This window comes from Saccoglossus kowalevskii, chromosome 1 (genome assembly GCF_978046115.1).
Source record: "Saccoglossus kowalevskii chromosome 1, keSacKowa6.1, whole genome shotgun sequence".
Classification (NCBI taxonomy): Eukaryota; Metazoa; Hemichordata; class Enteropneusta; family Harrimaniidae; genus Saccoglossus; species Saccoglossus kowalevskii.
In genome coordinates, this window is record NC_140641.1 from 33,127,738 (window position 1) to 33,155,220 (window position 27,483).

Below are 27,483 nucleotides of genomic sequence, written 5' to 3' on the forward strand. Positions count from 1 at the left end.
TGATGAAAACACTAGTCAGTGTATTGGAAATGCTGGGAATGTTTTTGCATATAACTCATTATTATAAAGTGCTTATAGTAACAGCGCTGTTAAAAGTGCTTTTACAAAACATACATTTTGTAAAGTATTCCCACCAGGAACATGTATTGAAAAGTGTTTATTATTACAACGCTTTTTAAAAGTGTTTTACTAGATAAACATTTCCATCAGGAGTATGTGCTGAAAAGTGTTCAGTGTCACAACACTTTTATAAGTGATTTCACTAGACATGTATCTTTAGTCTCTCCAAGTAGACACCAAATTCCTGGGGGAAAAAAACAAAAAATAGAAGGGCAAATAAAAAATCACTAATTTCAGAGAAACATGCTCACTAGAAACAAATTTACTCTATCCCAATCCTATCCTCACTTAATTCACGAATCTGCATATATGCTCTACATTCAATCTATTCCATACACCTTCCACTTTCTATCCGTCTAATTGTTTAATTGCTAATTTCCACCACTTTAAAATCACCCCCTTAAACGGGCAGTATAGCATTTATTTATCTAAAAAGAGTTCGCCTGGCACAGAGGACAATGACACTGAACCAACAATTATCTATATTGAAAGACATATTTGTCTCTTCCGCTGCATTTTTTTAATATGAAAAATACAATATTATCAAAATCCAGTGAGTAATGTTTAATTAATTAAATAATCAGAAATATGTGATGTGAAACATTAAATTTGTTATAAAGTAAATGTTAATAGAACGCACATGTAAAGTGGAAACGAAAATAAGACCACTCAACACTGACACAATTTGAACTGTATGATCCTGTTATATTTTGCTTATAATTTCTATAATATTATTTGATAACTCAGATCATATCTTTGAGGAATGTTGGCAAGGAAGTTATGCAGTATGGAATTCTCTGGTTTGTAAATGCATGAACTTGAGTTAAATGAGTTATCTTACCAACCCAAACATTGTGAAATGAATGGTGTCCACTACAAATGATAATACAGTTTACAGCTGCCGACGCTGGTTCTATCAATTACACTTTCCATACATTTCGTAAGAGAATAACAATGTCACCATACCTTCAAGTTTATTTAGGAAGACTTGCGGTTCCCTTCTAAATAACATTCGGTTCAAGTTGTTGTTGCTTTTGTAATCAATATGCCACCTGTCCACATGCGCCTAACGGTATAATTCCATGGTTGAATGAACGGCGCAAGTTAACAGCTACTTGGACACGCAACATATAATAGTATTCATCGGAAATACTGTCGTTTACGAAAGGTATCTCAAAAAGAATTGGCAGCCCAAATTATTGTTGAATATTAGTTTTCACATTGTATTTTGTTTATAACATCTCTAAATAACAGTGAAAAAAATGTATTAAAAGCCTCAGAGTGGCTCATTTAGATCATATGCAAATTCGCACGGGTGTGTGGTAATCACGATATTAGATGGATCCAATGGAATCCATTGGGGCTCCGCCAATAGAATAATTGCTAAGAAGAATATGAATTTATTAATTAGATCACATGGAATTAACGTCTATCTAGCGCTGCGTCATCCAGCTTACGAACGTGTACATGTCGCATACAGAAAACACTTATGAAACATGTAGTGTGTGGTGTTTTAGATTGAGAATAAATGAGTGTCTGTTTTCTAAAGTACTTCAAAGAACAGTTTGGAAGAAAAGTGTTTTATTTACTCCCATGAACGCAAATGTGTTTTATACATTAGAACTTTGTGAAACATAAAGTCTGGTGTTTTGGGTTGAATCATCGTTGGTGATTTTGCTTTCTGAAGTGCTTCAAAATAAACAGTTTGGGAGAAAAATGTTTAAATCACATGTGAGTGGAACCACCATCAATAGAACTATTTCAGTGATCTCCACCACAAATTTCTTATATTCTATTAGTAATGTAACACTGATTTTTATTTGTTTATTTGTTGTGAAATAAACTCATTCTTTTTGTGAAATAAATTCATTCATTCATTCATTCATTCATTCACCGCCGTTCACCAAATGCAGAGTGTCAAATCCATTAACGGCTACGAGGTACTTCTTGATTTCCAGTTGTAAAACCATGCAGAGTAGCTACAATTAACATTTCCACAACCTGGTGCTTACTCGTAACATCATAAAGCATAAAATTATTTCTACAAAGTAATGTCATGACAAACTCATTATGCGTAGAATTAGTAGTCGTCTAGTTAGGTCAATGACATATATACCATAATGCTTACTTACGAGTTCTCAGTTCGAGTCCTAGACTATAGTTTGTTAGTACTGTTTGCACAAAAGTCGGTTGCTTTAATCCATAAATTTTCAATCAATAAACACTTTAATGACACATTTTATGTCCCTATAAAACACAGTGATTTATTTTGAAAAAGTGTATTTTTGTGTTTTTTGAAAGAAGTACTTTTGTGTGTTTACAATGTGCTTAATTACCACAAAGTGCTCGCAATATTTACAGTGTACATTTCTTAGCTCATTTGGTATCCCTGGGGCATTGTTTCAAGATGTAGGTTACTGCACGATGAGTATATTTATCTAGAACACGTTAGTAATCGTTTGGTAATACCTGAGTCATCCACCAGAAATGTACAATATTCGCCCTTCTGAAGACCATTAGTGGACTGAAGATGAATATCTTCTTAGTTATTAAGGCCAACTTTTAAACCTTATTTAATAACGTAATTAGCATAATTATGTGGGATGTTTTTTAATTTCTTTTGCTGCAATCTCCACTAAATATAAACTTGAAACATATATCCCCTGTAATATGGTGCAGACCGGATTGGTATATGAGATATAACCAATAAATATTATTTACCTAATTTGTATAATCAGTAGTGTTTTTTCCATTTCCAACATGCAACATGGGACCACTAAAGAATTGAAGTGGTCTGAGATTCAACACACTTTAGTGAAACTAACATATCTTTGACAATACGTGCATATTAATCTATGCATATTGATGGCATATTTCTAATCCTGATTGTGAGGATTTCATTTATAATTAAAATTTCTGTCGAGTGTCCAGACAGTGCAGGGGGCATGGGATGAGTAAATTGTTGCTTTGTTAATTTTCTTGAACATTAAATAATTGTTATACGTTCACTTGCACAGCAACTAACCAGTACAATCACGTGACGCCGATTCTTCGGATTACGTTCGCGTACGTACACAACTTTCTTCGGGGAGCCCTTTTGTTTCGACGGGTTGCTTTGTGGTTATTTGATAGATTATTAAACCCTGCAGTTACCACCAACTATATATTAAATGAATAAAGAAGTTTGGATATACTAATAGCTGGTCACGTGGCCTCATTAGATGACCATTTATAATACTCACCAATACTTGAAATTGAAATACATTTATTCTATGTAACAATGCAATTATATAATGCGCATGTGCACTAGTTGTTTTGATGCGTACGTGGTTGCAATGTTTCTAACGAATACTGGGGTGTTTCATTGCAACCGTAACATTTTTACTTAGGGTTAATCATAGTTAATATGGTCTACGTTATTGAGTATCAAACAACAATATTAAACAAAATATGTTTTGTTCATATTGCATTTTTGAAAGAATTCAGGAAAAATATTCTAAATTGGGAGGAAATGATTTTGATTTTGTTTTTCAGTGGTCTGTACGGCCCTTTAACCGAGTCGATACTATGTATCTAATAAATACAGATCCCACGCTATAATCGTTATCTATGTAAGATATCGTTGCATCACACGCCACACATAATATATTCCCGAATCTTCATCGTCAGTAACTTGTTTTTACATTTTGTTGGAATTGTGGGGTTTCCATAACCTGAGTTAACTGTAACGTAACTAAAGGTTCAATGAGATCATCTTTTGTCTATGTTCACTCCCAGCGGGTGTATGGCGTGTTAGCAATTGGTCTAAAACTGTCTGCCAAGAACCAACAGGCATCTGTTTTTAATTTACCGTGATCCCAACAATCCGTGACTTGACTTTAATATGGGTTATAACACGCATGGAAGCATGTCTTGTTAAAACTCAATTGACTTGTGGATTGTCAAGGTCTGGGGCAAACTATTTGCAAAGTATAAATAATAGATACTGCTTTTCCTAGCGGGAGTATTTTTTACGTTTTTTTTGCGAGTGAAAGGAGCAACATTACCACAATTTGTGAAAGGTCATTCCTATTAAAGACAAAAATGTTATTGTGATGATTTGCATACTATCGATGACATGAAATACGTGAGCACAAATCGTAGTGTGTATCCAGAGACTTCTGCCTACTGCTTTAGAATACACACAAGTTCCGGGTAATATTTGTGTATTATTTTAATACTTATTCATTCATTAGATTGCCAATGGTAATGTTATCGGTTACATGGCATGTTTTTAAGCATTTCTGACTCTTATGTTACGCTGTACGTATTTATATTCAAATCAAATTGAAATGACTGAGACGGAGGCGAGTTGGTCAATATGTTTAATTTGTAGGAACGGGTTGTACATTACTGTGACGTGTATGTCAGAGGGTTGAGTATGCGTGTTAGCGTTTGAAGTTTTTCTCGCCAAATATTCGGTGTCACTTTTTAGCATTTTGTTTTATAAAGGATTAATTTGAGATTAATTAAAGAGAGTTTACTTTGGCATCTAAAGGGAATGGGTCGGGTCGGGTTCCGGCTATACCGGGCTAAGTATGGGCTACGATTTAAGCTAATCTTGTATGTAGCATGAGAATTTGTCAATGATAATTTAAACATTTATAACTTGTATATTTGTATGCATACATGCATTCAGCTCTGCTAGGGTGCCTTGGGAGGTTACCAAGCACGATTGACTGACACAATTTCTCCTTATTATTATTTACATTATAAATTGATCAAAAAGAACCAAAAACTGCCCATATACCTAGGCCGTGATCGATCGATCCCCAATCAACCATTTTGATAGAATACATTGAACTGACGAGGGCGCTGTTCATATTTGGTATATATATATATATACTAGTAAATAGAAAATTATTAAATAACAACTCACAATGAATATAAGTAAAAACTAATAAATTAATAAATAAATATAAACAAGTAAATAGTAAAACGATAAACAAACCGATTCATAATAGTCACGTCACGGCATATCGGCCAGTATCTAATTGCCATAAAAACAGTTAGCACGAGAATATACAAATTTACAAATCAGTTTCATACAGTTTCCAATAATAATGTATAAATGTTAGTTAAATGGTTATAAAAGAATAACAATACAAATTATAAAAGTTCAGGTTACAGAGTAGTAGAAAGTAGTACAGAGTTTCGTCGTCATACCATTTATTTCTTGAGAATTATGTCTCAGGATGTGTTCCCATCGATTTCATGTACCAATTGGCATGCCGTAAATAATAGTTATGAATTTAATAGTAAATATTTCAACTGGGCAATGAATACAAAGTTGTTTTGGGCGCTTAGCTCGATCTAAGCATTAGCGGGAGTTGCAGTTGAATACAACTAATGCTTAATTATTAGAATTAATATAGATAAACAACAATCATAATGAATTGTATAAAAAGTAAACCAATACATTATGATTATTAATAGTTAAGTAAAATAAATAAATAACCTCATATAATGAATATTAAGTTAATAATAAACTAATGCATATTGATTAATGAGCAAAAAATAAATAAAACTATTATGATTGACGCAAAAGTGGCGGCGTAGTCGTGTTGGCATGCAATAAAACATTCTGAAAAGTGAAGTTGCCAATTATATGCTTAGCAAAAACTTTCTTTGTAATTTTATTAGTAATCCATAGTAGCAGTGACGTCACTACCAGATTAAACTCTCGTTATTGAGCGTTACACTGAATCCTTATTGGTCTTGAATTGTATTATCATTCTATCAATATATATTTTACCGGTGTTAATCAGGCATGTAAACACCCACACGCAATATATGTATATATTTTATATCACTTATTCAAACTATCTAATTAAAATTGTAACGTACTATTTGACCTGCTATCCTGTGATCTGTAAGGGTACATGTGCACGCATAGACCATTTCCCGCAATTCAGACTGAATCTACGTCATTCGCATGGTATTGATATGATTTTAATGTTATAGTTTGACACACACACACGATATCGGTTAGAATTCCTGCACGTCCTATATGGCTTACATTAACATCGTATCAGATAGAATCATTGTTAGTCCGTGAGATTGTAATTTTGCGTGGACAAGGCTATACTGATAGATAACTACACATATTAAATTCAATTTACAGTTACAAGACGATGACCTTTATGTATAATGTCTTTGCTAGAGTAATAAACCAGATCGTCATGACGACGTGTGGACCATTATTTCACGTGAACTTCATTCAACCTGTGGGGTTCTAGCATAAACAATAAATTAATGTCACAATAGATAGTCGGGCTTTCATGGCACTCTACTATTTCCATACTCAGGACATTACACGTAAGTGTGCTAAATGCCAATCACTAAGTGAATATGTGGGTGTAGAACTTGAAGTGGTAAAAGTGTTTGTTTCGCGATCTGTTGAAATTTGTTTTGCATTGAATAGTGAAATGTCAAAAGTATTATCGTTTTCTGACGTGCACGTCGACGGTTAACTGTAAACGACTATAGAAAACTATTTGGCCAATCAATACAATCGTTCATTTGATATTTTGTTGTAATTTATGATAATGTCATGTTCGCTGAGTAACAATCCAACTTATTTTGTTGCATTTGACCCTGCAATAAAACTATGTCCTCTGTGTGTGTCATAACTTTATTTTGTTGCATTGAGCCCTGCAAAAAAATCATGTGCGCTGTGTGCCAAACAGTCCTATTTTATTGTATATGTGAGCCCTGGAGTAATTCAATGATCGCTATTTTGTTGTATACAAAGCCCTGCAATAACTCAATGCATGATGATCGCTATGTGTGCTAAATAAACCTATTTTGTTGTATCGAACCCTTCATCAAAGCCACGCACGCTGTGCAAGAGAAACAACAACTTTTTTTCACAGTTGGTTTCTTGAAAATATCTTCAATTGTTTTCGGGGAAGTCAGTCAGTGATTATATTATCGGTTACATGGTTATTTTATTTTTTACCTATGATGAATAATATCAATCAATATTGAATTACAAAGAATGTATGGAAATTTGCACGCCATGGCCGACTGAATATGACTCACACCGTCGTGGCGGTGAAAATCATATATGTCACGTTAATCAGAGTTTACATACGTTCATTTAGGAAAAAAAAAATATAAGAAAAAAATTATTTCCGTTATTTTTTAATTTTCTTCATTTCCTTAATGAATAAGGCATGTAATAATCCTAGGAAGTGGCCCTGAGTGGAACAGTGGGAACCTATGATAATCCTAAGACTAATTCAGAGTAACGACCCCCAGATCGTGAAATATCAATCTGACTTATTTGCGTAAGAAATAGTGCCGTAAGCTATCATAATGGTTCATTTATTACTACAACGTGGTTGGCACGATACGCATTGTCCCATTTACAATCCACGAGAGGCCGACGTAGACGTGTTTGCACAGCAAGCTATTGGGTATAAGCCGAGTGGGCGAGGAAATTATTAGTATGCAACCGGGGAAGTATTATTAACGACAGATGCCGACGAATTATGAGAAAGTGGGGAATGCGTCATTGACTATCTAGTCGCTATCTTCTGATTGGTTATGTTAAGGTAAATCAACTCTTGAATGAAAAAAATGCAGAATTTATCTTATTTCAGTACTTCCGGCCAATATAAGAATATTGACATAACGAAGTTAGATTACGACTTAATTTTTGAAAATTATGGCTGTTTTTCAGTGAATGACGGCCATTTTGTCAGTATTATCGCGCCAATATCTCAAATTGTAGGCTTAAGGTGTAAGGGGAAAAATTAAATATCATCATGCCCGATGGTGTACGTTTTGTTATGAAATATTGGTTTTAAAAAACTAACACAGGTGCTTTATTGGAAATGTCACTTTCGTCATAAATCAGGGCGAATATTGCTCCAATTCCTACAATATCTAATTTTTACTTGAATTCGAAATGAAATGCTTCATGACAGCTACCACGTGAATGCTCAATAGACTACGTATATCATGCATACTGCATACTGGGGCGTTCAGTATTTTGACGCTTGGTGGCAATATATTGTTTCCCTCGTGGATTCTTGCGCCATAACCATGGTGACCGTATCTACGACTGTAACTATCGACCCCCGCTCTCCATTAATCAAACTAGCCAATTGCAATCAAGATGTTCAGATTTAGGAAAGATACATCGTAGCAGGCGATACTTAAAATAGAAAACGTTTACTGCCAATGACTCTATTCGTCGGTATATAGAATTTTATGTTGTATTAGGTTATGTTATTCTTTTGTAGCAATTGCAGTATTACAAAACAAAAAAATACACCTGAACTTGAATATTTCGGGAAAGGGAATGTAAATATATTATATGTTGTTGTTTTTTTTGTTTTTTCTGGTGGAATATGTTTAATATGCTAATAGTAACTTTAGTAATACACACGTAACAAATAAATACGATCCCGATATGATGGTAGTGAATTGTTGATCACAAAAAGATAATATACAAAGACATTATTTGTAACGTGTCTCAGTTAATTATTAATACATGTATTCGGTTATTCACAAAATAATACAAATTCCTGTATTTTGTGTGTGTAACATAATTATTATATGCCCTTTTCGGACTAAAACGATACAAAAAAAAAAAAAAAAAAAAAAACGATTTGATTTTGCGCCGAACAACACTCAATTGCATACAAATACGATGTTTTGTTTTTACAACAGAGGTTAACAAAAAAGTAGGCACAGCCGAATATTCAGAGTGTTTTCACGCTGCCACGAGCTAATCGCCATTTATTAATGATCATTATTTACAATACAATAATATAATGTATAAATAACTACACCAAGTGCCCTGTAACCGGCGCAAAAAGCTGTGTAGAAAAAACCAAGGCTAAAAAACCCACGTAATGAAGGGGAAAAAATAAGCCTGGAAATCTACCCCCGCCACATGCTGAATGCGCCTGGGGGAGGGTGGCGGGTTTCATCCTTATATATTCTAAGCGGAACAAAAGAAAAAATAATGCATGCTACCCAAGAGCTCTTGAAATGCTAGAAAATAATTAAAAAATAAATACACTTGACGAGCTGCTGGCTGTGACGTGGCAACGCCAAGACTGACCAACTCACACAATGCACTCCTACAAGCCAATGCGGTATGCCAAATGCGCCCTCTAACGGGTGCCACCAAAACATTTATTTCTGGCTTTACTTCGTACCGCAAGAAATAACATTACTTGTATTGTGCTTCGTTGGTCGGATGGAGAGGTCAAAGTTCAAATACAATAGTAATTAAAATACCTCGAGTGCAGTAATATGAGCAAAATAAAAAAAAATATTGTGGTGCGCAACGCTATTGTTTACAATTAGCATAATCATACTAGTTATTTTTTGCCGTTTTTTTTATATTTTTCACTCCATGTCAAGGGTCAACAAAACACAGTCATGTGATCGACGAGAGGTGATCAAAAAAATGGCGACCAAATGAATGTGTTGTGTCCTGTAGTTCCGCATTCTGTACATTTTAAGTGTTTGACGTACAACTATCTATACAACGCTTTACCCATCAACGCATTTAGAAAAACCAGTAATGTCTCGCCATCTTGGAGACGAAGAATCGTCTCTTGAATACCTTTTTCTGGGATTCTGCAACAATTTGCGACTCGGTCAGTGGGAGTTGGCTCGAGCTCAGTTGAGAGGTTTGCATAAACACCACGGAAATCAAAATGTCACAGAAAATATTCTTGCAACCGTTACAGACTGTCCTTATGAATTTAGGTAAGTGTAATCTACTTCATTTATTGATGAGATCTATTTCATGGTGTATGATTATACATGATGATGCTATGCTCGCCATTCGTGCTATGATTGAGCCATCATGTCAACAATTATTTACCGTATTTATATATATGACTGGCAGCCTATAGAAAAGTGTCATATTTTGACCTCCTACTTTCTAAATTTAGCCATCAAGTCCATGCAGAACGAAAACCCTGCAGTGCAGAACAGTTGGAAAGAGTTTCTTAATGACCCCATACCCCTAACCTGAATCCTAACCTTAACAATCCAGCCTCCAATGTAATTCAATATGCCCCTCGAATTAACTATATATAGAGATGAAGATATACAGATGTATTGGTTTGATGATCCGATTAAAAATGGCGAAATGGTAACACATGGCCATTTTTGTGCTAAAAAATCATCGAAAATTAAGCTTTTCTGGCATTCCAGAACCAGATCTTGGTTGTTTATAGATGGATTTCGTTCAAACTTGGTACATACATTACACATTATTGTTCCTTGACGCACGTTTTTCAAATCAAAATTGCTGACTGGCATGCTTTGACTGTTTATGTTTTATTTTTGTTTTATATATTCATTATACATCATACATGTATCATAGATACATTGTATATCAGATGTATTCAAAATGGCTGATCACTAGCCATTTTGTTTTAACTACCAGTAACGCTGTTTCAGAACATTATCTCAATATGGACAAGTACTTGTTTGATGATTAGATACAAGATGACTGAATGTCAATCATTTTAATGTTAAAAAATCATCATAATCAAGCATCAGCTTCTGGATCCATATCACTGACATGTTTATGTTCCAAATATATTACCATAAACACAGTTCGTCCACAAATGTGGAGGGACTGTGCTTTAATCAAAACTATATATCTTAAATTTGATAACTAACAGTGACTATGCCAGGCATGGTACTGGAGGGTCAGGTTTAGGATTAGAGTTATGGGTGAGGTGGCCCTAAGGAACTTGCAGAACAGTTAGCCATCATTATCAAGAGGGCAGTGTTGAATGATGTCATTTTGTTATGAAAATAAACGAGCTCTTCAAATGTTGTGGTGGGTAATATGAAAGCTAAATACAAAAAATGTCAGTGGTTAGTTATTTGATCACAGAGTAGTTCAAAGCTTGTACAGTGTATAAAGTAAGATTACGACTCTTCACTTTGGAACTGAATACCTAAATATGAATCTACTTGTCTCTGAATACTCCTTAAAATCATCCAATGTGAAGCTGAAACAATCCAACACTTAAATGCATGGTAAATCATAATGTGAATATAAATTTGTTTCTCTTATATTTGTTTACAGTTATGGTTCAGAAAGCATCCCTCTACCCAGTAATTTGTCTTGGCTGTGTTTACAGGAATATAATCAGATTTATGAATCTGAGGTAAAGTATGATAATATGAAGTTACTGCAAACAAAGTACAATCATGTACAGTATCAATTGCTATTCTGTACCGTGACTGTGTACTGCTGAGTGACTATTTTTTCTGTGTCTGCTAGATAACATTATTATGTATTTATATTTACTGACCACTTGGTATATGGAGCTGGCATAGTTGTGATAAATAAAGGTTTTTAATTCTTTTAGTAGTGTATCCGTGTTTGAAATTTACATTTCCTAATGAGGTAAGATGCTGGGACCCAATACATGTAGCTAAAATAGTGCAATCACTTCTAATAGAGGATCTATGGTACTGTGAAATACTTTATTTTCGCTTGCAATTTTGTTTTCACTCAAGGTATGATTCAGAGAAAATAAAATCCAGCGAATATACCTTATTTCCTATATTATACATTCAACTTATCAAAAATCAGTGAAAATAAATTCCATATACAACACCCAAAAATTCTTTTCAACAAAAATTAATTCCAGCTAAAAGTATTTTACAGTTAGTATTACACCCTGCTTGCCTCCTGGTCAAAACTTGTTATACAGTTAAATCAGTTTTGGGAATAGTTCATGGAAAAGTAGTGGGTTTTCCACTTATGTATTCTTATAGATGGTACTTTGGTGAATTTGTATTATAGTTCTATTACATGTATCTGAATAGCAGAAACAGTAGGTAAGTTAATTTTTACATTATACATGTATATAACAGGAAATCTGAACTGCTGTTTTCATTGTTTTTCTGATTTTAGGAGGAACATACAAGAACTATTTGTCGCGATACAGAATTTAAACTTCTCCTCTTTACAGCATGTTCTTACCAGGAAAATGTGTCCACTTTTCCTATAAAGGTAATATTAATCTTGTGATATCCTTGGTGTCTAGATATTTGCACTCCACACATGTAATTGAAAAAAATATATAATGAAGTTAGAAACCCACATGTACATGTTTTTGCTATTTTGCAAAAAAATATGATGCATGAAGTGCTAACCTGTAAAGGCATTCAGCCTCGATTTGTTAGGTTCATTGATTTATGTGGTATTCATGGTACAAAGATGATCTATACATATATGAGTTGACAATGTACACCATTAAAAATATATGCTTTTAAATTACATGTAGTAATTGGTGGAGATGACCTAATGCCAATTAAACTTGTATTTCTCATATTTTTCTCCTCCAGCTATCCACAAGCAAGATTGACCTTGAATAGATACATGTCTGGTAGTAACCATATGTCTCATTTATTGTAGGTACTCTACAACTACCACAATCATATTCTTACTACACGCGAAAAAGGGCAGACATTCTGTGATTCAATCCCGTCATTATGTACAGATTCTCTAACATTTCTAGCAACAATTCTGAACACTGATCCAGTTCTAGCACATTTGATAATAGAATATTTAAGTGTGAAATTTAATTTAGAATATTTAGAAAATAACCAAAGGCTTCAACAAATTTATATAGAGAGTATACAGAATGATCTGAAGGTTCTGAAATGTGTGGGTGACAAAAACAAGCTGGACATGACAGTCAAACATCTCCGCCATATGCTGTCATTCTTAGATCCAACATGGGACATGATAGATCTTGCACTGTGTGATCTATTCTGTGAACTGTTGTCATTTGCTGAGAAGAATCCATCCGTCCTATGTCATAGTGATATATACTCCAGTCTACTTGGTAGAAACACCATCTATTTACTTCAACAATTTACACTTGCTGAGAAGAAATTGAGATTTGATTTGGAAGCATGTAACTGTGATGCGCTTGACAATGACACTAGAGTATGGCTACACATTTCATGTCTGAAAGACAAGAAGAAAGCATGGATGGATTTGTTTTTCAGGTGTTTGCAAACTGATAGGCATTTACTGGAGACGATTGTGGTGAGTTTATTAATTGCTTATTTTTTTAGTTCCCGTTAGAGAAATAGGGACTTATGGATTGAACTCTGTGTGTGTCCAACTGGTAGCCATTTTGTTTTAATGAATGTGGTTCTTCAGACATATCTCTATCAGGTTATGACTGATTAAGTAATATTATTAATATATCATGTCATAGATATACAGCTGTATTGGTTTGACGATCCGATTTAAAAAAAGCGGAATGGTGGCTATGTTTGTGTTAAAATTCATTAAAATTAAGCATTTCTTGCATTCCGGAACCTGATCTTGGTTGTTCATGAATGGATTTTGTTAGCTCCGCTGTCGACTTTGTCGAGCGGAGCTTATCATATGAGTGATTGTCCGTCGTCGTTGTCGTTGTCGTCGTTCGTGTCAATGTTTTACTTTTTCGACTTCTTCTTGAAAACTACAAGCCTAAATGCTTTGATACTTGGTGTATATGTACCTTGGGTAGACCACTCTTAGGTTTGTTCATTTCATGTTGATATCTTTAATTCTCTAATTTTGGTGAATATTTTTGTCATTTTTGGTAAAAACTGATATTTTCGACTTCTTGTTAAAAACCGCAAGTGCAATTGCTTTGATATTACATATATAGGTACTACATGTGGTCCTCTCTCAGTTTTGTTCATTTCGTGATGATATCTTTAATTCTCTAATTTTCATGAATATTTTTGTCATTTTTGGTAAAAACTGATATTTTCGACTTCTTGTTAAAAACCGCAAGTGCAATTGCTTTGATATTACATATATAGGTACTACATGTGGACCTCTCTCAGATTTGTTCATTTTGTAATGATATCTTTAATTCTCTAATTTTGGTGAATATTTTTGTCATTTTTGGTAAAAACTGATATTTTCGACTTCTTGTTAAAAACCACAAGTGCAATTGCTTTGATATTACATATATAGGTACTACATGTGGACCTCTCTCAGATTTGTTCATTTTGTGATGATATCTTCAATTCTCTAATTTTGGTGAATATTTTTGTCATTTTTGGTAAAAAGTGATATTTTCGACTTCTTGTTGAAAACTGTAAGTCCGATTGCTTTGATATTACATATATAGGTACTACATGTGGACCTCTCTCAGATTTGTTCGTTTTGTGATGATGTCTTCAATTCTCTAATTAATTTATTTTGGTGAATATTTTTGTCATTTTTGGTAGAAAGTGATATTTTCGACTTCTTGTTAAAAACTGTAAGTCCGATTGCTTTGATACTATTCATATTGTTCATTTTTAGTCCCCGTTCAGGCGCAGCCTGAAAAGGGGACTAATAATTCAGGTTATGTCCATAATTCCGTCTCCAACATTTTCTCAGAAATTCTACAGCAGATATCAGTGAAACTTGGCAGGTTGATGAACATGTCCCCTCCGAGTATGCACGTAATTTTTTTTCCAGATCTGAAAATCCCAAGTGGGTCTTTTTCATGATTTTATCAAAAATTGCCTCTCCCGGCAACATTGACAAAACGTCTGCGCATGCTCAGAATAAATTAATTACTGTAAAATACTTTATTTTTGCTTGCAACATTTTTTTGCTATTTTCGCTGAAGGAATGTTTCAGTTAAAATAAAATCCAGCGAATATACCCTTTTCTTATATTTTACAGTCAACTTGTCAAAAATCAATGAAAATAAATTCAATACAAAACACCCCAAAAAAGTCTTTTCAGCGAATGATAATTCCAGCTGAAATAAAATATTTTACAGTAGATTAGATCTGTGAGTAAGGCTGCTGTTATTACGGCACGTGATTTCTCCATTGCGTGCAATTTATTATAGTACTGTTTATACATGTATTCTGTTCGGCTCAGTGGTCTCATTCACTCGTTACTAGAAGAACTAGTAACTTTATTTGATTTCAAGAACTTCAAGAAGGCGGCATAAGAGACGTGTTTGCAAAGGTAAGTTTTCCAGTTTATTGGGGTACGATTGGTGTACATTTCGTGATGTACGGACGTGAATATTATGATGATTGCCAGCTTTATATTCTTGTGAAAAACCAAAAAAAGCAAACAATTGTCTCTAATCTACGAAACTAGTTTGTGAATTGTATACCCTGTCAAATTATTGTACACGAACGATTAATTCACGAGGACATAGTTTTCAAGTACCAGTAAATCGTTTTCCGGTCTTTTGCTTGTGTAGCGATTTCCGAAATATTCACAACTCGGGGGGGGGGGGGAGAATTTCCCTATGATATAATAGCAGGTTGCCTATGATTATATTCGTATTTTTTATGTTGTGAGCATTGAACTGTTAGTTGCAATGAAGATTTTGGCGATCTTGTGCGATTCAACATGGCGGATGTACAGTGACAACACGTGTATGGACGGTCGGTCGAGCAGTCTGCAACGGACCACAGTCTGTGAACGGACCGTTTAATCGCCCGTTTTTTCGGCAGTTTTTTTTTTAATGTTTTGGATATTTCATTCACTCCTGATGCCTAAAAGAGTCTAATTTATATTTTACCGTAGTCATTGACACATATTCAAGAGTATCATGTTTATTGTGAATAGCGTGAATGGGTAAGCTTCGTTTCGACAATGGGCTGTTATTTCTGTGAACAATGTTAAATTATTCTTTGAATGCTCAGTTTATTTTTTGAAAACAACTAATTTTTCGATTTAAAAAAAATCATGCCGTTTTCCCCGTCAAAATCAAAGCATAAAGATCTTGCTAAACATCGGTGAATCCCCTGTTGCGTTCACCACGAGGTCACTGAGCCGTCATTAACATATTTAAATGACCACGTGTACTGAAATAACATGGCGGATATCGCATCGCATTTACATTCGACCGAAATCATTCGTTTACGATGAAACTAAGTTGAATATTACTTCCAATTCATAAAAATTCAACGAATTATTTTTTTGTGCGTATTATAATCATTACTGAATAATAATAAACAATTGCAATACTTCGAAAACAAGTAAGTTATTCACTTGCGAAACACAGAATGACCAGATTGTGCTACCGTGATCATTTGTTACCGGTACTAACAACCATGGAACTATAAACCCCTCCATGTAACAACTAAGCAATGTATTCGTGTTTGTATTTATTCGAAACTTCTTTTAGAAAATACTTTACTTTTCGTAAACTTTACTGAATTTTTGGGGGGATTCAATTCCAACATTTCGCGACGCCAAACCAAAGGCCTTTCACTCTTTGAGTGTGACACCTAAACCAGAAGTTTTATGGTGTATAAACTGGCACTAAATGAAAAAGCCGTTGAACCTTATTCAAATTTATAAGTACATGTTATTATGTATTTAATTATGAAAACTGACTAAATTAAATGTGATCTTATTTTTAATTTGAACAGAATCATGATTTATATCGGTAATGATGTTTTCATCCAATATTAATTGTGCAATTGTTAAAATGCCTACCTACACATTTATTGTTTTTGTTTCTGTTGCCCTGAAATAGACATTTGTAAAAAAAAAAGAATTTTAAAATCATGCTTGATTCAAATTCAAAAAAAAAAAGATGTAGCCATGTAGCCCCTTCCTGTTATCTGTTTCCAACTTCTTCCAGAGTAAAACTGGTGAAGCCATGTAATTGCCATACAATCATCAACTGTGGGAAAACTTATATGTTATTGAAATCTTTATTTTGTTGTCTGTGAATTAATATAATATTTGAAATGGTGTAATGGTGCAAAATATTCTCAAGCAATTGGTTTTCTGGTGGCACTACACTGTGCATTTATGCATGATCTCAGCTTTATACTAAGTGATGATGGTGGTTGAAATGGAAAACTGAATACAAAAATCCAGTAACATCTCAAACGAATTTCCGTCTGCTGTGAATGCATGTTTCGTTACATCAAATAAATAACCCAATTTTATTGAATGTATCCAAAAACATGGTACCAATGATCTGAAATTTCAGGAGTGCTCGCTGAAGGTTTATCAATCTTGCTTATTGTCTTGTTCTTTACCAATCCTGCATTTCAGTTACTAGAATTTATACTAAAAAAAAATAGTTTCTGTTTTTCTTCTAATAATTCGGCCACTCTCAAAAACAAATATTTTTCCATGGTCGAAATGCAAGAAGAATACAAAACTACTGTGATTGCATAGCGATACCTGTAGGGCCATTGTCAATTAGTTCGCCTGATCAACACAGCGTTATACATAGGGCTGATATTGAATCACAGAGAGTAAAATCTTGTGATACTAATCTCTAGAACCGCTCAGATTGGTACATATGTCTTATGAACCCACATGTGTATATCTTTAACAATACTCATTTTAAACTTTTTTTTTTTTACAGTGGTGCTGTAAACTGCTTCAATTTTGCAAGGCAATTTTTTCTGGGTTCCTACAACATGGAGTGTCAGGAACTTTATTGAAATTTCATAGAATCCTGAATATATCTAGAAGTGAAAATTAAATGGTTTACAGTATTTTATACCCATTAATAATGATGAAATGCAATAATATCACTGCACTAAAAAGACTTCAAACAATTATTGTTACTTCTCCATTGAAGGTTATTAGCAGACCAACCTTTACTGGCTTCCTTAATTATTACATGTACTTGCTCTGAAAACATAGCTTTTACAATTGTTTAAATTAACAGATGTTGTTCTATGTACAATGAATACATTTTAAATAATAAACCTTACTGTATTAATAAAAAAATTGTATTTGACAACATGAGAATGATTCTGATGCCCAGTGGTGATGTTGAAACAAACCCAGGTCCTGGTAATATACTAAGACCTGATTAACAAAGAAGTCATGTACATCAAGGTTCACTCAGATTTATGAATGCAGTTTCTTGAGCAAATATACATGTATGACAAATAGTTTTGTTGCACTTGTGTACTCTGAGATTCTGAACATGGGTCAGTGGAAGTTTTTAGTTGTCAGTACAAAACTAGATTATGGGAAATCACTTTATGATGAGTTGTACCCACATAGAGTACATATTCATTCACCTGTTTGCAGATGCTCTTGTACTACTTTATAATCAAATAACGGGGACTGTGACATTTCATGTCTTGTCTAATGATGTCTTCAGTTCTTTAATTGAAATGTGCATTGCTAACAGCGGAGCTATCTCAGCCGATAGGCTGCTTGTTCAAACTTGGTACATACATTAGACATTGTTTTTCAAATTGGATTCAAAATGGCTAACTAGCAGCCATTTGTTTTAATAAATGTGGTTCTAGAGCCATGTCTCTGACATATGCTTTGACTGATTATGTTCAACCTTTATATACTAGTATACAATGAATTCATTATAAATCATGTCATAAATATGCAGATGTATACATGTACAAGATGACTGAATGTCAATCATTTTAATGTTAAAAAATCATCATAATCAAGCATCAACTTCAGGATCCATATCACTGACGTGTATATCTTTCAACTATATTGCTATAAACAAAACTATATATCTTAAATTTGAGAATTAACAAGGACTATGCCATGCATGGCTTGTTTTAGTTCAGTTGTAGAACAAAAAGCAATATCAAAACCCTTTCTTTGTCATTAATGCTGCTTGTGTCTGGGCTTCCACTAACCATTCACCAAGTCAGTAATGCTGCAAGTCTCTGGGCTTCCAGTAACAATTTTCCAATGTCAAATTACATTTAGGCAACCACAATTGTGTCATTTTTACCACCAAATGTAATGTAAATGTAGTAAATGAATTATTCACTATTTAAATGACAGAGAGTAAACTCAAAAAACACATTACTCATCAATATGTATGTACAGAAAATGTATTAGCATATTTCATTTTGCTAAAAGAATTCAAACATTTGTGTAATTTTTCATAATGGTAAATTGTCCTTGTTGGCGAAGTTACTAAATCTTTTGGTATTAGTGGAAGGTCTGCTGTCTTATGCCACACACTTATCTCCTGAATTGCATTCACCTTTCTAGTTATTCTTAATTGTATACTTGTTGTGATTATTGAATGGAAGTATGTTTCATATTTACTAGTAAGAATAAGGCATAATAATCCTTATGAACTGGATACGCGGCCCAAGGTCGTGCAGCAGTAGCTTATGAGGGCACATAAGCCATATATATGACCAAAGGCAGCAAAAGCTTTATTCAGTTCATAAAGGTTTTATCATATACATGTACATGTACCTTATAGGTGTAATTACATGTACAATTTTTATCAAATGATATGTCTTGCCGAGCCAGGCATGATATTGGGAATTAGTGCTTGATGTGAGGGCACGCTTTCCACAAGGCCGTGTAATACAAGGTATATGACAACAAGAAGATGAGCTGTATCAATGCTATTGTTGAAATATTTGTGTGGAACTATGATTACCATACTTATTCTAGATAGCATATATTTTGCAATTAAACCCAATACATCATGCATTTAATTGTTAAGTACCATATTTTTCAGGATTCTGCTCTTGAACTAATAAAGGAGAGTTTGTTTGATGAATTATCATCATTACTATCACCCACCGAGTATGAACCATTGAAGCCACTCATTTTATTGCTAGGTTGGAGTTATTGTTATAGCTGTATCACGGCATCTAAACTACTTGAAGCATTGTGGACTCACAAGGTACATGTTGTTTAATATGCTTTCTCCTTTCACCTCTTGGGCTGAGCCCTCAGAATGACCTATGCCTATTGGCTCGATCTTTGTATATGAAATTGACATTAAGATTACCAAAGGTTACACAGTATGATTTAATCAGACATTAACTTATCACTTGTTATGGCCAATTCTCATGTACATTAATTTTGTAATCCTAATAATCTTAATTAAAGTTGTACTTCAGGATCTCCCTGTATTTGTGTGCATAGCGTTGATATATGAATTAAAAGTATCAGTAATAACCAATATGACAAATTGGTATGCCAGTTTTATTGCATGTGACAATTTGTTGCACATTTAATATATTGTACTGTTTTTCAGGATGTCAAAACGCAACCTGTATTGGAACAAGCATGTAACAGACTTGCATATCAAGTACATCTTGTACAGTGGTGTATACAAAGGGCACAGTATGTACATGTTACTTTTATAAGAATTCTATTCTTTCTAGTCAATGCCATACATGTATCATAGATTTTTTTCTATACACTGAGGTCAATGAAGCCATTGGTACATGTATGTTATAATTCATTTAAAAATTTAAATATTTATAAGCTCAAATGACAGTAACATAATTATGAGCTTATGCAGTGACTTCCCGTATTCAACAGAGGAATTAATAAAACTGTAGATGGTGGTAAGCTAGGATACTGTCCACAAAACGTATATCATCATTGCCTGTCTTATTCTCATGCTAGAGGTTTGCAGAATAGAGGAAAGTTCCTGCCTTGCCCATCCACTTGCATGTTTTAAAATTATATTTAGTGTATTTTTAAGTATAAATATACATGTAAATTTCTCCAGTGAAACAACCTGAAATGTTATTCTCTTCACATACTAGTATTGTATATTATTATACATTTGTCATCGTAACGCCATAAGTTACAGCATGCTGTAATTTTGCGGTATTTTAAGGGTTATTTTCATCATACCATATCAGGAAATGTGATTTCCAAATATGGAATGATTATGCGCGTAAGCATTCTCTAATAGTAAAAACAAACATGGCTGCCACCAGAGTTTGACCGGACTCCACACAAAGAAGTTCGCTGATGCTGTTCTGAACATTTTGGATTTCGGCATTCCCATGGTATATCCTTGGAAGAAAGATGTATAATAATAAGGTTATTACGAGTATACCTCAATGTATGCACTCAGACAGTGTTTTTTGTCTCTGTAGGCCATTTCTTGATAGAAGTGAGACTGACATATCCAGTACAGAAGAGCTGCAAAGAGCCAGTGAAATGTTTCATGGTTTGGAGTCCCACTCAGTACTATATGTGTTACATCAGTCAATGCATCTAGCAAGTATTGAGGAAAAGATAATATTAGATATATTAAGTGAAAGACCAGTCTTACCTACTGTACAAGGTGAGAATTAGGAAAATGTTGACTATTTATTATATGTTTAAAAACACAAAGTACCGGTAAATGGCTTATTTAAGTATACTTAGTCTGATTGCATGGCTGAAGCATGGTTTTATATCTGGCACTGAAAGACCTGTAATTCTGTATAGAACTGAATAAACTGGCTCAAATATCTTACTGAATCAAAACTGGGAGCACTGTTCATAGTGATTATATCCGATCACACACTTTAAAAGTTGTTTGTGTGTCTTACTTTACCACAGGTGATATGAACATATTTGATCTATGTCAGTTGTGTTCAGTCAACGCTTAGTTGATCATACCATACATGTATGTATATATTTCATAATTTCAGGATCATCTACTAGAGGTTTGTGGACTGACAAGAAATCAGTAAGATTTGCTGCCCAGGATGATGACCATCAACTAAGTATAGAACAAGAAAGAGACACTATGGTGTACAGGAGTTACTGTGCCCTCAAATCATTCATGGATATCATTCAATACTGTAAACAAAACACGGACAAATTTGACCTGTTACAAGCTCAGACATGTGAAACTGATACCACAAATGATTGCCAGTGTTACATTACGAAAAAGTTAGAAATTGCCAAAAATCACCTTACAGAAATATATCCACTTGTTTATAGGATAGAAACCTTAGAGAATATTTTTTCATTACTTTTTTCTCGGCACAGTGATGTATTTAATGATTCTGTGTTGAATGACAGTGGTAGTGAGCACGAGGAAGGACTTGTAGATGAGGAGATGAGAAGATCTACTAGTATTGATAGTCCTACGACTCCTGTTTTAGAGCGTTCCATTGAAATAAGCTTTGAATTAGCAACACCTGATAATGCTAGAAATACAACATGGAAACAAGATACTTCACATACTGATAAGTCTGCACACTGTCATATAACTGTTGAAGATCAAAACCGAATTGACTTGAAGTCACCAGAGGTCTTTGCTGATTTGAGAGGTGACAAATTACCATTACACTCATACATGTCGGAGTCAACCAAATCATCCAAATCCCCAAATACCAGTAGTACTAGTCTAATTACAGAAAACAGGGCAGGGTTTTTAATTTCAGGAAATGTGGTTGGAGATATCCTCAAAGTGCTCAAGGAATGTATGATTGATTTAAGTACAGCTAAATACATTCTGGGACAGTCTTCCACAGAGAGGGAAACTAAATCTTCTGCAACGAGCAAGTGCTTGTCTCAGTATATCCGGTGCTCAGTGCCCACAAACACATTGCAGCAACGAAGCTCTAGACTCAATCAGTATATCAATGAAGCACAGTGGAGATATCAGTTGGTCACACAGAGTCAGAAAGTATTACCAACATTGAATGATAATTATGATAGCTACTCTGGAGATGATGATGATGATGATGATATTACTTACTACGCACAGGGAGATGAACAAATTTCAAGGAGAAAGAGAAAATTATGTTCAGATAGGAGAATGAGATCATCGTCAGGTATGTCTTGTACAGATGATTAACATATTCCTGTAATTTGTGTTTCCTGTACACAATTATGTGGTGATACCTTTTCTGTTAAGACATAATATAAACCACTGAATATTAATTTTCGTAATTTGATAATTAAATAACTTTATGAGGACAATTTCAATCATTAACAATTTCTACAAAATGTCATGGTTTCCCTGACTAGCAAAATCTATTACAGTGGTGTACAGTAGAGTAATGTATTTTGTGAATGACATGGAGAATTTTCTGTTCTTATTTGTTAAAAAGAAAATGGGTGTAGCTTCTTTAAGCATTCGGCATGTGTAGTTTCAATCTTTGTTAATATATAATCTCTTACATGGATTTCAGTAATGGAAAACTATTCCGGAGTCGAGAGTGGTTCATACACAACTGGATCACAAAAAAGTCTGGAACCCTCACAATCTGGTAATCATGCACTAACTCCATTCATAACTCATGTTGATTTTCATATGTTCATCTTCTTTCTCATCAATATTGGTCTTCTGTCCTTTGGGTAAACGTTATATCTATAAATTGTTGATGTTCAGGTGTGCCAAAGTGTAGCAAAGGAAATTGACGAATCCAAGATATACAAATTTTGCACAGAGTTTGGGGGAAGAATAATGTTTGTTTTTATCATAATTTTTCCTTTTCCCAACGCTGTAAACTGTTTCTCAATTTCACAGACCTTGGGTCATTTACGTTTTATTTTACCCTGTATTTATCATCATAGATGAAGGTGAAGATATATGAAAGGAAAATGTCTTCCCTCGTTGACTTGTATTGTACTATTTAAAGCAATGTAAAGTCTTTGTTAGTCATCTTACAACAACAAGGACTTCACCTCAGTCCATCTATCTATCTATCCATCTATCTATCCATTCTGTTACATTCTGATTTTACACACGCTTTACATCATGCATATGCATAATGCATTTTTTTTTATGATCCTATTCTAGCTGAATGGTGGTCATTTTATTTGTTAATGAATGCTATGCCATATTTCTAACCTGACTTTCCAAGTCACATTTAAACTTTACATATACAGTTGTTTCATGATTCAATTCAGAATGGCCAAATATTCATCAAAATACAGCATTCCAGATCTCAGTCATACATGGACATATTTCATTCAAAAGTCAAGCTCATTGAACTTAGATTGGGTCCTTGATGCACATTTTGTTTACCAGATCAGATACAAAAACTGTGTTTTAACTAATACTGTTCCATAGCAATATCTTTGCATGCCACAAATACACAATAAAAACAAACAAATAAACTGTGTGACTCCAATTTGCATCATGACTGTCATACAAGTGTAAGTCATAATAGATAATAAAAACATAATGTCTTATATCGATCATCATAATGTCTTGTACCACTGTAAAACACTGTACAAATGTAATCTACCATCATACTAACCACACCAACTTCAATTGACGCATTATTTTCCTCTATGTGAAATTGTTCCCTCGCACATAATCTATAATCCCAGTTCTTTGGGATGTCAGCTGTTTAGCTCATAAGAGATATTTTTGAAAAAGGAATGTGCCACTTTCTATGACCTATTACATTTTAATCCTGAACAAATTAAATATTTTATCATTTAGATACAAGTGTTGGAAGTAGAGATAAAAGACGAAAGAAGAAGCGGAGATTGAGAAAAAGAAGTAATACTAGTTTTCTTACTAAAAAGAATAATGGTATAATATCAAAAATGTTAGCGTCTCCTATTACATTACTTAGAATTTGTCTAAGGAAATCTAACTATACGCAAGCTAACCAGGTAAATGTACACTGTACACTCATGGATTACCGATGGCTGTGGTTTAGGGTTAATTTGTAAATATTTAAATAACGTTTAAAAACTCAAAGTGGCAATTGTAAACTATTTGACCAATCACAGCAACTGTGATTTGGACATCACTAGTGTGGATGAATATTATAATTTCGAAATACACTGTTTAATATCCTTAGCATTGTACAATCAGCAATCAGTCTTACACAAAGAGAGTGGTACAAAAGAGTACCCTGATAACAAATCTCAGCCTCTTGTTTCTGGATTTAATCTACATTTATAAATATTTACAAAAATTTATATTTAACAGCATCATTATTTAATTAAAAATCAGTATATGCGCTGTATCTGCTCATATCCAGGAAATGTTTAAAATTAAGTAAAGTGCATTTATAACTTTTCAAAACTCTCATCAAGTACAGGAATTTGAAAAAGTTAAAACAAGCAGTCACTAGATTAATTATGTTGTCTGTTTTCATGTTACGCATTAGTGCAATTCACTACGTTCAATTACCCACCATAGACTCTGGTCAGTCAAAATGACTATTTTGAACTGTAGGCATTAATCAGCGATTCTGCCGGTGACGGAGAGATAGAATCCAGGTCAGGGGAAGCCCCATGACCTCAAGATTCTTTTATCTCTTACGTCACGAACCCACGTGACCGAGGCCACCTGGCAGCGCCCCAGGTAGCCGTCCATCACTCTGATTTACTCTTCATCTCGAGTGGAGATGAAATCTAGCAAGCTCTGCTGGATCGCCTGCTTTTTTTTTCCTATCCGGATTTACAGCCTGGGTTGTTGCCGCTGCACGGCATCCGACATTGTAGCTGGTAGGATAAGTTTTCCTTGTCATTTTTACCCTTGTGTCGTTTTCCCCTTTGTGTGTAGTATTTTTCACAACAAAGAAATTAAAATCCGGCGCCACTACGTAACCAGTTGGTTTTCATGGCGGCACCTTTTACAACTGTAATTCTTTTTCCCTCATGCATGTCGTCTTTTATTTTCAATGTATTTAGCAATATATAGATGTAATGACAGCGCCCGGGCTCGCTGCCGTTTTCTTTCCGGTCTCCTCGTGTTTCGAGTCGACCGTGCAGTGGTTATATTCAGAATTTACCAGCATAGAACCCGCATCCGAGATACTTTGTCATAGCTACGTGCAGGTTTCGGGTTTTTGCGTGAAAGCATGTTTTTTTCACTGGAGTTCTGAGGCCTGAGATTTTCTTTCAGAGCCATCCAAATCGCTGAGACTGACCACGTCACAGCAAGGTCGCGCGTCCAGTAAACAAATCGGTTAAAGTGAGTTGCGTGTTTTGCTTGAGTGGAAAGTCCTCACGCTCGGCTACCGGCACTTCATGTACCGGGACGTCGAGTAAAAGGCCCGATGGTGGAGGTACCGATATTTTTCTCGGTCTCCCCCGCTGATCGGAGGGCATCCTCACAGTCTGTTTTTTCAGGCGGTGTTTTACCAGATTTTACCGACTACAGCGAGGCTGTGCCCCTGGAGGCTTTCCTCCTATGGGGCCCGTTGCGGGTCTCTTTGTGGACCCTTCCTCGCACGGCGCTGGGTTTGCCTCCGAGTTGAGGGCTTTGGTCGTAGGACTGTCGGGGCAATTGCGTCCCTGGCAGGCCGGGTAGATTAGACGCATCGGAGCGAGCCGTCTCCACTGTGTCCCCTCGGTGGGCAAGCAGGAAGAGACACGAAAGCATGTTTGCATTCAAACACGTCTCTTCCAGGGAACCCCCGTTCCCAGTCACGGCTCTCCCACTATTTTGGGGGGTGGCCGAGGCTCAGGCTATTTGCACCGATCCTTCTCTGGATCCTCAGGCACTGAATGCCAATGCAGTGCTGGCAGCCAAGTCTTCGATCTCGGGGCAGGGCTTTCAGGGCAGGGCATACGTTGACCCCCCCACACTTTCAGCCAGCTAGGGTTCGTCACGCGGTAACGGTACAATGGTAACGAATTTATCCTTGTGTCCGGTCCCCGCTGTGGGTTTTGACTCCTTTCTTACCGACCCACGAGCGTCCCCAGAGGGAACCGACCCTGTCATGAGATGCACAGTTGAACACGCTATTTAAAGTGAAAGGAGATGCAGTTTGCTCGCGTCGGATACAGCCGGTACTCCGGGCGGTCCCTCAGAGTCTTCCATCTGTATGACTCGGTGAGCCACGCTTTTGGGGTGAGGCGGAGTATCATCGATCCCAGTGATACGATGTATATACCCCCACCCTTGATCCTAAAGCGACCACCTAAAGTTGCTTCAACGCTTATGGGATCACAGGCGTCGGGATCCAAAGCAACCCCGTTGGCACGTCTCTCCCTGTCTGCCTGAGTGTGAAGTGGGGCGCAGAGCACACAAACGGTGTTGATGGGCGGCGTTGGTCAGCCGCGGAGGATGTAATTCTTAAGGCCCCCGGGTGGGGATAACATTAGGCAACACTTCCCACTGGACCAAACGCTACCCGGTCGTGTGGTTTCGGGGTCAGACCCCATAGCTTGGGATGAGACCAAAACGCCCCCAACTGGATTTCAAGGCTTCTTCCCTAGACCCCATTACCACGAATTTGGCAAACCGGGCAAAGGGTGATAGCCGCGTTCCATGGGTGTCTTTGCCAATTGAAGACAACCCATCCAGCCCTGAGGGCAGAGTTGCTTGAGCACATTATTATGCGTGACCAGCACTCTGGATACCTTGGAGGCAGAACACACCAGTCTCCTAGACCAGGCAACATTTTTACTGGTGAGCCACCGCACATCTACATGCGACACCCCCTAGTGTCGCCTGGCTCTCTTGGCCAGGGCCACTACCGTGCTACGAGACGCGGCCTTAGACGCACATGTTTTCTCTGACAAGCTGAGCCGGGGTACGTCCCCACCTCAGTGACGCAGACTGGACATCCTCCACCCTCTTTGTTCAGGGAATGTAGGGTACAGTCTCGAAGCTTCGGAGTGTAATGAACCAAAGGGTTCAGATCGAA

General features: G+C 35.6%; 1 protein-coding gene across 1 annotated transcript in view; it reads left to right on the forward strand.

Annotated features, from left to right (window-relative positions):
* LOC102806360 (zinc finger FYVE domain-containing protein 26-like) overlaps positions 1–27,483 on the forward strand; it is a 70,563-nt gene that overhangs the window by 2,474 nt on the left and 40,606 nt on the right. Inside the window, exons 2-11 of the mRNA XM_085497590.1 lie at positions 9,696–9,894; positions 11,237–11,318; positions 12,074–12,172; positions 12,578–13,216; positions 19,632–19,799; positions 20,157–20,245; positions 21,016–21,206; positions 21,559–22,692; positions 23,053–23,130; positions 24,315–24,490. Of these exons, the coding sequence (XP_085353716.1) occupies positions 9,696–9,894; positions 11,237–11,318; positions 12,074–12,172; positions 12,578–13,216; positions 19,632–19,799; positions 20,157–20,245; positions 21,016–21,206; positions 21,559–22,692; positions 23,053–23,130; positions 24,315–24,490 (2,855 nt within the window). The remainder of the gene's footprint in view (positions 1–9,695; positions 9,895–11,236; positions 11,319–12,073; positions 12,173–12,577; positions 13,217–19,631; positions 19,800–20,156; positions 20,246–21,015; positions 21,207–21,558; positions 22,693–23,052; positions 23,131–24,314; positions 24,491–27,483) is intronic.